Below are 11,716 nucleotides of genomic sequence, written 5' to 3' on the forward strand. Positions count from 1 at the left end.
CCCTGTATACATGGCATATGATGAAGAAGTTAAAAGATGATTTTAAGCGCTGTATTTCCTCAAAAATAATCTTCAATATTTGATTTTGACATGCAGCATTTCCGTTGACCCAGTTGATGACGTTCAAAGAATCACCAAAAATTTGGATTGAGAGAATATTTCGATGAAGAAGCCAACATAGAAGAAGGCGTAATGCAGATATCTCAGCAAAGTTATTTGAGCCTGATCCAAGGCCTACAGAGGCTTTAAGGGATTGATCTTGATTAAGGTGAATACACAGTCCTGCCCCTGCCTTGTTGTTCTAGGAGGCCCCGTCAAAAAAGGCCCAAGGAATACCCTCCTGGATATTAACAGGCTTTGAGAAATTTTGAGGAGGTTTGGGATCGGGAACAGGAATGGCAGAGTAGATAGCTGCACAGTTTATCGCTGTGACTGCGACGGGGGTGTCTTTATCTTGAAACAGGCTCTTATTTCTCGCAATCCACACCCCCCAGAAGTAAATAAGAGGAAGAATTCTCATATTCCCTTCCGGGAAGGTTTTCCACCACCTACTCCAAACCGCTTCCAAAGGTTCATCGCCCAACTGTGCCTTGATGTTGAGCAAACTAGATATCTCCCCCCAAATCTTTTTTGATTCAGCACATGAGATAAAAAGGTGATTAATAGATTCCTCTTCTGTTTTGCACAAAGGGCATCTCCCTGGTCCAACTAGATATCTGGCTCGCAAAGTTTCCCAGGTTGGAACTTTCCTCTTTAGCATGCACCAGAGGAAAATATTAGCTTTTGCAGGTCCTTTAAGCTTCCATATAAGTTTCGACCACCAATCTGGATTGCCCCAACCTTTCTTTTGCATAAGGAAGTTGTATCCTTCCTTAGGGGTATATTCTCCTGTATCCCCCTGCGCCCATATCAACAGATCTGATTCGTTTTTGAGCCTGACATTAGAACGGTGAAGTTCTTGGATGTAAGAACACCATTCATTCTTCCACCTGATATTTATTCCCAGGTCTTCTGCACTCTTCCAAGCCTGACCCCATATTGAGGATTGACCAATTTTCTCCACCTGGTTTAATGTATAAATGCCCTTGTGATCAAGATGCCTGAGTAAGCCTGGGGATAGGGCATAAGCTTCATTACAGCCTACCCAGGGATCCCTTCCAATCCTGCAATGTCTTCCGTCACCTATCTTCCAAGCCAGCCCTTGTTCAATCACAGAGAAGGCTTCCACCGTTGCTTTCCATACAACTGAAACATTCTTTTTCCTCTTTTCCTGGCTTCTGATCCAGTCCTCCAGAGGGACAGGGTCTATGTATTTTCTTCTGACCACTCTGGTCCAAAGATTCTCCGTCGAAATAAGTCTCCAACCAGATTTGGCTGCCAGAGAAAGGCTAAACTCAGGGAGCCTTTTTATTCCCCATCCTCCCCATTCTTTGGGTCTTTCCAGCTTGTCCCAAGCTACCCAGGGGAGAACAAAACTTTCTTTAGCCCCTGCCCATAAGAATTTGCTACAGATCCTCCTGATTTTTTCCATCACACCTTTCGGAACCCAAGTTAAGGCTGCCCAGTAGACAGGGATGGCTAGTAGTACTGATTTAATTAGGGTTAATCTGCCTGCTCTGGACAGCCATTTGTGACTCCAGTGAGAAATTCTAGCTTCAATCTTAGCAATGAGCCAGTTCCAGTCCTCTATCTTGTATGCTGATGGTTTTAACCAAAAGCCCAGATATTTAAAAGGGGATTCCAGCTGTTGATGATGGAAGGGGAAAAGATTTAGCACCAAGGATCTTTCCCTTCTCTCAATATTTGCCATAGAGACCTGAGATTTCCTGTGATTAATCTGCATGCCAGTAGCTTTCAGAAACAGATCAATTATGCTTTTAATCTCCTTAATTTCATTGATAGATCCATTAGTGAAAAGCAAAATATCATCGACAAAAAGGAGGTGGGTAATGAAAAGATTAATTGCTACCTCAATACCTTTTACCTTCTCCTCTCTTCTGGCTTTATGAATCAACCTGCTTAAGCCCTCTGCCACTAGAAGAAAAAGAAGAGGAGATAAGGGGCATCCTTGCCTTAATCCTCTTTGGCTTTTGAAAAAAGGGGAGGCAGCTCCATTAATAAGGATCGCAAAGCTGACATTGGAGATATAGCCCATTATCCAACTGATGAAAGAATAGTTGAAGCCCAAGTGAGTTAGCAGCATCTGAAGATAAATCCAGTTTATTCGGTCATAGGCTTTAGATAGATCAATTTTGAAAACCACCCCTTTCTTTTTCTGCTGCCTGACACTGTGAATGACTTCCTGGGCTACTCCTATGGCCTCATGGATTTGTCTCCCATCCAAAAACCCGAATTGTTCCATTGAGATATTCCTTGACAGAATGGGAAAAATTATTATAGCTATCACCTTTGCACAGTTGCATAAGGATATCGGCCTGAAGTCTTCAAAGGTCTCTGGATCATCCTTTTTAGGAATGAGAGCTATGAATGTTGAATTGAAGGGCCTGTAAACTTCTCCTTTCTGTCTTGATTCTTCAACTACATCAGTTATTTCAGAACCTATTAGATCAAAGAAGAAGAGGAAGAGTTCAATAGTCCATCCGTCCGGTCCAGGGCTTTTTTCTTTAGCCATGAGTTTCATAGCTGCTTCAACTTCATCCTTGGTAACAGGGGCTGATAAATCCTCTGCTTCATCCTCTTCGACAAATCTTGGAAAACATTGAGCAGTTCTAATAACCTCAGCTATTGTGGCTTCTCCCGAATCTGAGAAAAGACTCTAGAAGTGTCTCTGTCCAAGACCAGAGAGGCCTGAGAAAGTATTTACCTCCCTGCCTTCTTCATCTTTTAGGCTCCAGATGGTGTTAACAGATTTTCTCCCTTTTTCAAAGTTATGAAAAAAGCTGGTATTCTCGTCACCTGCTTTCAACCATATAGCCCTGCTCTTGAGCCTCCATTCTTCCTCCTTATCCAAAAGAATTTTGTTCTGAAGCTTCTCCAATTGAAGGATTTTATCCTTGGAGGCCTGCGAGATATAACCGTCCTCCTCGGTGCTTTCCAGAATTTTCAACTCCTCCCTGATTCTGTTTAATTCTTCATTCTGTTTGGACTTCCTATCCTTTGCCCAGGAAATAGTTGCCTTCTTCAGTCTCTTGAGATTCTCCATGAATAAGAAACTTTTGTCCTCCCTTGCATCCCTGTCCGGATGAATCCATGTTTCCACAAAAAGATTTTTAAAGGAGGGATCTTGAAGCCAGGAAGAGTTAAATTTAAAGGGGGAAGGAGGCTTAGGGGGAGGGCAGGAGATATCAAGGAAAATAGGGAAATGATCAGAGTTGCCAATTTCCTCCACCCATTGCTTGAAAATAGGAGCCTTTGAGATTAAACCTTCAGAGAGGAGGAACCGGTCCAATCTTTTTGCAATTCGATCCTCCCCAGTCCTTCTATTCCTCCAAGTAGGTTTCAATTTAGAAGGGGAAGGGTCTATGAGATTGTTATCCAAGAGAAGACTGAGGAAGAAATCCGACAGGGGGTCTTCCCTTGCTGAAGGACCCCATGCTTCTGCGCGCCCTATTGAAAAATTTAAATCACCTCCCACAATCAATAGGGGCGATTTCATCAAAGATTTGTTCAGCAAATCGTTCCAGAAAGACTCCCTACCTTGGCAGGGGCCATAAATATTAACAATCAAAAAGGGAAGGGAAAAATCTGGGGAAATGATCTCCATACCCATTACTTGTTTCGACCCCCATAGGTTCATGACCTTAATTCTTCCTTCTTTGTAGCCTATTGCCAACCCCCCGGAATGGCCTGATGAGTCGATTGCTGTAAATTTCCAACCTGGGAGGAGGGAGTTTAACATATTTTCCACTTCCGACCCTTTTCCCAGAGTTTCTTGAAGGAAGATAATGTCAGATTTAGAGGAAAGGAGCCAATCTCTAAGGGCCAGTTTTTTAGGTTTGCTGGCCAAACCTCTGCAATTCCATGAAGACAGGATCATTTGATTACTGAGCCGGGGTTCTGCACCGCTCTAAGTACCCCAGGAATTGAGTATTGTTTCCCATCAGCTACATCCAACTTCGCTTTTAGCTTTGCCTTTGATAGGTCTGAAATTCTACCTCTCTTGTTTTTTGGTAAGCTTTGGGAGGCCATAACCCCTAAACCACCTACAGAAACGGACGGCCCGGACTTCCCAACCATTGATCTGAGATTATAGGGGCATGGAGTCTGAGGGACTGGATGACCAAGAGGAGGCCACTTATCATCACTATTTAAATCTAGGGAAGGCATGGCAGCCGAAAGGGTGTCGATGTCAGGGGAGCCCGCAATATGATCAGTGATTTGGTTTAAACCATTATTAGGAGAAGAATGAAGCGAAGGAGAATTTTGATGGTTATCAGATATAAGCCCTGGAAAAAGAAAAGAGGAAGGAGGAGGATCTGGACACTTACCCTTCTCAGGTACTGAGGCATCGGGCTGATCATCACTTGAAACTTTTGCAATCTCCTCCTTAGAATCCTCCAGTTGTGCTTCTGGGTCCTTGACCGCTTCATGGGGCTGGGAATCCACCGGTACTTCTGCGTTCTGCCCCCCCTCCGTCTCCATGTCTTCAGCGTTCTGCTCTGTCATGCCTTTTTCCTCTTGAGGCACGGGTCCTTGCCTGAAAACTGGTTGGCTTGGAAAAGGGGTCCTCCGGAATCGCCTTCTTCTTCTGGCCTGCGTGCAATCCTTGGCAAGGTGACCATATTCATGGCATTGATGGCATCGGAAAGGCAGATGCTCATAATCCAATATCTGTTCGAAAACGTAATCTTTGTATTGGAGATTGATTTTTTGCGCAAGACCGTTGCTGGGATTAAGACTCACCAAAATGTGTACCATCGCTCTATCTTTGGTCTGCAAGAAAGACATATCTGCCTCCAAGAAAGTTCCCAATCTGTTACCGATGGATTTGAAAACTGATTCGGTCCAAAGGAACAACGGAAGACCCGGGGCCCTTACCCAAACCGGGAAAACATCAGTTTTTTCTTTGAAAGCATCAAACAAGGGACTCCACTTTTTCAACAGGACTGGAATATTGTCGATAATCCAATTCCTGTCGAGCACCCACTACGCTGCCTCCTTGTCCTCGAACTTGAACATAAACCAGCCCTTAGCTAGTGCTAAGGCTTCAAACCCCAGGGGTCTGTCACGGACAAAACGTTGTTCTCCCCATGTCTGCAAGAAGCCTGACGAGAACTTCTTACCTCTTGCCCTGCCTACCAGCGTGCACTCTGCCATTACTAGGGTTTCATCGATAGAGACCTCCATGCCGAGGATCAGGTTGCCCTCCAACTCCTGGGATCCAATCGGCCTTTGGGTTTTCCTTTTTCCCCCTTTTTTCCCAGAACCCTCAGCTGAAACCCTAGCTTCCTCAAAAGGACCAGTCCATTCTGGTTCCTCCAAGGGCGGAACCGATAGATTCTCTACCTCCGGAAAAGACTGATAAGGCCCAGTGTTATCAGGTATCGGGATATCTGCTTTGAACCTCCCATCCGGCGGTACATTGAAGCCTTCCGGCTCTCCCTCGAGGCTGCCAATCTGGCCGTTGCGCCCTCCTGCATCGTTTTCATTTGTAAAAGAAGGGTTTCTCGGTAGAGAGACCCTAGATAGCGAAGAAACCCTTTCAGAACCCCTGTTTCTGCCTGACCCAGAAGCAAGCCCTAAATTTACCACATCCTCAATGCCTCCTGAAAGAAGAAATCTTCCCGACCCTGCTTTGCCCTTAGAACTGGGAGAATGACCCGCTGTGAACACTCTACCCGCTGCTTCTCCACTAGCTGGCTGCTTTTGGAGTACTTGTCTGCGAGCCTGGATGGCAAAACTGTCATGGTCCTTACCGGTTTGCTGTGACAAAACCTTATTTCCTTGCGAAACCGGGATTAACTTGGAGTATTCAAACCCCCCGAAATACCGCTCCACATTTTGTACTGTCGGTTCCTTCCCCCAAACAGAAAGAATGTCTTCCAATTCCGGGTCCAAGTCGACCAATTCGTTGGGGTTTACCATGGTTACGGGAGCCGTTCCGAGATAACCGCCTGAAACAGTGCTAGATGCCAGCAAAACCTTGTCCTTACTCTGGTAAAACGGGAAAAGCGAAATTAGCCTTTGCGATTGCTGATGGAGGGATAACACCCGTCTTACTGCGAAAACACTTTCGAACAACCTCCAGCTGCCAGTCGAATCAGATAAACCTATTCCTGCTCCTGCTGCTGCACACGGACAACGACATCTTGCTCCCTACCTGTTGTGGGGAAAAGTATCCGATGCGGATGACCCTATCCCTACTCTAAAGGTGACAGTCTTTAGCAACAACTGAAAGTAAAGCTTTGATGTTTTCCTTTATGAAAGTACAGAGAGGGGGAAGAAATGATCAACCAACCTGGTATCCTTCGCTTAGTCGATCTTGATCCTCTCTCTTTGTCTCTTGTTCCCAGCTCCTTGCTCTCTTTGCCGGTCCAGCTACACACAAGCCCTGCACAAAACAAGAGAGGAAACTACAAGATACAAGTACTCATAACTGATGCATGGATTAGAGTGAATCAAATATACATGTAAATACAATACATCAATGCAATACAAGTATATAGGAGAACATGCAAAACTTTATTGATAGAAGTAACAGGGTTCTGAGAAGGTTACAACCAATGATGGCTCCAATCCAGCAGCACCTCCCCAGCAGCAAGAACTCTCCTCTTCACCTCTAGTAAAACAATCACCCAATAGCTCTAACTGTAATCCAACAGCACCTCCTTGCTTTACACAAAATTCCAGCCTCTATAGACCTCATAGAAGAGCTCTATATATAGGAGAGAAGAGAAAAGGATGAGTCAGCTTGAGACTGACATGAAGCTGCCTTGTGTCCTCTCCATCTCCAGTTAATCTTCAGTTCCTGTGTCCACTTGGAGATCCTTGCTTACACATGGTGATCAAGTACCTCTTACTCATCACAGGGCGAATCTCATGACCCAAGTGTCAGTTTGGAAGCTTCCTGGGCAATTGACACCTTGCAGGAGGACTGTGCCACTTGGCCAATCTCGCCCAGCGCAGGTAGCCTTCATTGTTTTTGACTTCCAGCGCAGGTACAGAGTGGGACAGTTGCAATACAGCGCAGAAGCTCAGTTAAGCAGCTGACATGATCCAAAATAAGCCTGTTCTGAAGTGTTTTCAGGTGGAGAACTGATTGGAAGTGCTGTTGATTGATGACCTTGTTCTTTTAGGGGTAAGAACAACATGTTTAGGGACTGAGGATCCCTGTAATTATCGACATTTCCTGCTCCTTGACGCGAGGCACAAAAATGTCTATAACAGTTGCCCCCCAAAGTATGAGGCCGTTAATCGGGTGAAATGCTTTAGCTAGAGGGTCCGAAGTTCGTTCTAGTGCTGAGGAGAGTGCCCTGTAATACAATACAATACAATACATTATCTTTCATTCATCATTATTCTCATGATCTAGCTGAGGCGGGTATTCCCATGCCTCAGCTTTCTATAAATACATTTTGGTACATATGACAGACGATCGTCTGAAGACAGACTGATAATCTTCCGCTAAAATTATCATCCTTTGAAGAGGATGATCATCTGCTGCAATGATGTGCATGGCAAATGGTTTTATATTTCCTGAATATATATCGCAGCCCGGATGGATGAAACTAGATCCGGGGTCTTCAAACTCGTTCGATCTTCACTCTAAGTACAAGTCGATCCATGTGAGAATTACGCTGAAGTCGAACATGGAAAGACATCGCTTGATTACCGGTCAATAATGAAAACCGTTAACAAGCGCGAGAGGAATCACCAATAATGACGATGACCCTCAAGGTACGGCAGTACAATTCACGTGGCGTGAATAAAGGACTTGGCGTCGAACGCCACGCAAAATCTTCTGGTCGAAGGTCATTGATGTATACCTGCCGCCGGAAGTGAGAAACTTGCCATTGAGGCATGCAAGCTTCAAAGTACTGATGGGGGTGTTCCCAGATCGACTTCTTGGATAATGAGCTGAAGTCGACAAGAAGTGATCCGTCAAAGGAGGGCCTTGATGAATCCCACATCAATGACACGGAACGGAGCTAATGATTTAGTGGAGGTGAAACAAACTGTGACATATGATTCAGGGTGGCGATCATGAAATGGATGAAGGAAAATGTATGGTAGTGGATGGGACACGGTTGACACTTTCTGAATGACCCCTCTTGAACATATAACGACACTGATGTGATGGATCGGTAGCATTACCCCGAATGGATGGTGTGGCGAGGACCATGGTGATGAAACCGGTGAATGAGACAACCCAACCCGATGTGATACGGAAGAAAAGTGTCATGTTCAAGAGTGACTTGCTACCTCTAAACTTTGATGTTCTCCCAATTTTTCCCCAGTCATTTCTGACCAGTACCTCTTTATTTTTGTCAAGCTTGAGGAGGATAACATATGCTTGTTCTATAACCTGCCCTTCGGGCAAGCCCATCGCTAAGATTTAACGAGCCTAGCGATAGGGAAACTCGTTCTCGTCTAAAGACAAGTTTGTCGCTATTTAATCATTTTAACGAGTCTAACGACAAAGAAAACTCGGTCCTTTTCATTTTTAGAGAGTCTAAAAAGGTACAAAAAGTCAACTCCATAATTCCTTTTTCGTCAGCTAATCCCTTAAGTCCGAAAAAGTATAAAACAATACAGAAGGGATGGTTGTTCGGTATTTTTAACGAGCTGAACCAGGCAAGCGCTCGATCCTTTTGTGCAATAATCCCTCAAGTCCAAAAAGATTAAAATTTAGAGGAGGGATAGCGTTCCGGTCATTTTAACGAGCTGGAAGGCCAAAACTCGGCAAACTTTTCATATTTTACGAGTCGGTGAAAAGAGCTGAAAGAAGACTCGTCTTTTGAGGAACGAGTGATAAACAGGGATAGCTACAGATTCCAGGTACAGGTTGGAATTTCCAATCACGGCAGTGTCACAAGGATGGCTAGGTGAAATCACTCTTCGCAGCTGTTTCTCAAAAGAGGTAAACACACAAATGGAAGTGAATGATCGGCCAAATGAACGGTGGAGGTGGTGGATGAAAACACGATCAAGGTTCTTATGGCTAATGAATTTACGATCTCAAAAGGTTATTTACCGGTTCATTTTTTCTGGGTGAGCTTGAACTCTAAGGGAAGATTGCTCACAACTTATGTTTATTTTTTAACGAGCATGAACTATGCGCTAAAACTGCTCGGATCTTGCGTTTATTTTTTAACGAGCATGAACTATGTGCTAAAACTGCTCGTTATGCCCCCAGCATAATAATGCAACCGAGGTGCATGCCCCCCAAGCTTCATTGCATTCAACTTTGTTGATTGGAATGAAGGTTTACCATTGAGATCTGGAAAGGGGATTGTTTCATTTTTTAATGAGGTTGACATAGTAAAAGAACTATCCTCATGGTTTTTCATTTTTCAACGAGGTTGACCTGAGATAGGAACTATCCTCGAAGCCGACCAAATATCTAGGAATCTTCCGAATCCAACCAGAAGATTGGATTAGATTTCATTTTGTAGGTTTCCACCGTGGCCACTCCCGCCAGATTAATTGGAGGCGGTAGGGCGAAAGTACCCATTAAGGCAGGGTCTTTTAGGAGACCTACTCCGATATTTTGAAACGAATGGTCGCTTCCATGGATCAGAGGAACGCTTCCTGTAACTTGTGAACCATTAGGGAGGAAATTTTGTTGGTCAATGATTGTAATCTCTCCTTGAAAGGGGAATGCGATTTTCCTAAAATAGGTCGACACAACAGCTTCCATGGCATAAATCCATGGTCTTCCCAGTAGGATGTTATAGTCAAGATTGCCATCGATGACTTCAACATCTATTTCTACTGTTTTGCCCCCTAGTTCAACTCTCAAGTTACTAAGGATACCGTAAGGGGTATATGTCCTTCCGTCGAATGCTTTTAATGTTGTTGATGATCGCGTCAAGGTTGGAGATCCTAAAGTTTTCCAGCAACTCATCGACATAATACATGTCGATGCCCCCTCATCAATAATTGTTCGATGAACAGTTTTGTTGAGGGCTTTCACTTGGATGAGGAAAGCTAGTTGAGCTGGTAACTGAGGATCATATCCTTTGTGATCAAAGGATACAAGATTGGAATCTTTAGGATCCACCCCACCAATTGCTGATAACAATGCCTGCCTTTGGGATGGGCAATGTTGTAGTACTTCAAGAGTCGACATAGCAGATGGCGATTGCGCCAAATCCTCCACTATATTATAGTGTTGCGCCGCTCTGGCGCGAGGGTTAAATGTCGATTTGTGTACTACTCCCTTAGGTGGCTTTATTGTTAATTCATGCGTGAGGGGGGGTACAACTTCTGCCGAAGTTGTTGTCGAACTGCTAGGTTGATCTTTACCTTTATCGTTCGACACCTGTGGATTCCCGTAATCTTTGTTCCTTGTCGAAATTAAAGCATCATCCTGTTGCTTCGATATCGATAACATAAGCACTTGCGACGGTGAAGCATTTCCACTACCAACCAGATTTTTTCCTCGATCGGGAAACGGATCAGTTAACACAGCTGGAGTTTGCGAACTCTTTAAGAATCTTTTTAGATCAGCTTTGTATGGACATTCTCTCGTCCAGTGATCCTCATCACATATCTGACACCCATAAGGTGGTTTCCTATCTCGAGGAGGGCTTGAAGAAGTTTTTCGAGGAGATGACTCTCCTTGTTTCTTCTTCTTCCCTTTGTTTTGATTCTTCTTGCTTCCTGGTTGATTGGAGTTTTTGCCTTTATCCGTAGATACAGCATTTACCTCCGAAGCAAGAATCTCTTGATTTGCTTTTTGATTCGAAGTCTTACAGGCTTTCTTATTCGAATCCCTTGTCGACTTAGCGTTTGCAGTTCCAATCACGCCGTCACCAGCATGAGAGTCACTATTCGATTCGGGAGGAGGAGGGATTGAAAATTCCGGTCTGGGGGCGTCAGGTATCTTATCATAGAGCGTGCCCGACTGAGTATACACTAAGTCCAAATATTGAGCACGAGCAATAACTTGCTCCTCTGTTACGACGCCTCCCTTGGCCACATCTTCTGTTATTGCCGGCAGAAGCGACTTTATAAACCACTCAGCTAATAGCTTATCTGGAACATAGGTCTTTACCATTCTGCGACTACGACGCCACTCATGTATATGATCAGATATATGTGTGGCTGTTGTCTGCTTGAAATTGGTCAAGATTTTTGTTCCAGTTTCGTACCTTATAGGTAACTGAAAGTGTGTTAAGAAAGTCGTGGCTAGGGAACTAAAATTGTCGAAAGAGGCTCTAGGTAATTCAATATACCATTTGGCCGCCGGACCAGTCAATGTCCTCTGGAAAAGACGAAGCCTTATCGAATCATCATTCAAGGTATTCGACGAACACCACAGATGGAATGTCATCACATGATTCGACGGGTCTTCGCCCGGATTTCCATTGAATTTAGGAATGTCCGAAGGAAGTTTGTGAGGAATCGTTGGCCACCAATGGGCATAGGCGATTGGATCGTTCGTCAATCGATGTAAATCTGGTAATTCTAAGGTCGCCACGAATGGCAACTGCTGATTCAGGTTTGGCGAGGCGTACCCAGGATATGATGGAATCGCTTGAGCAGTAGGTCTTTGCACACCAGCATAATGCAACTGATGTTGATATGATTG

At 44.4% G+C, this 11,716-nt stretch overlaps 1 protein-coding gene across 1 annotated transcript; it reads right to left on the reverse strand.

Annotated features, from left to right (window-relative positions):
* Positions 1-301: 301 nt before the first annotated feature.
* LOC149199556 (uncharacterized) lies at positions 302-3,163 on the reverse strand. The gene is made up of 3 exons (XM_089400612.1): positions 2,917-3,163; positions 2,408-2,763; positions 302-1,837 (listed from the first exon to the last, which is right to left on the reverse strand). The coding sequence occupies exons 1-3, from the start codon at positions 3,161-3,163 to the stop codon at positions 302-304; spliced, it is 2,139 nt and encodes a 712-aa protein (XP_089256738.1).
* Positions 3,164-11,716: the final 8,553 nt, after the last annotated feature.

The sequence above is a fragment of the Pinus tabuliformis genome, chromosome 2_1 (genome assembly GCF_031772625.1).
Source record: "Pinus tabuliformis cultivar Carrire ecotype Pingquan chromosome 2_1, CPIR1, whole genome shotgun sequence".
Taxonomy (NCBI): Eukaryota; Viridiplantae; Streptophyta; class Pinopsida; order Pinales; family Pinaceae; genus Pinus; species Pinus tabuliformis.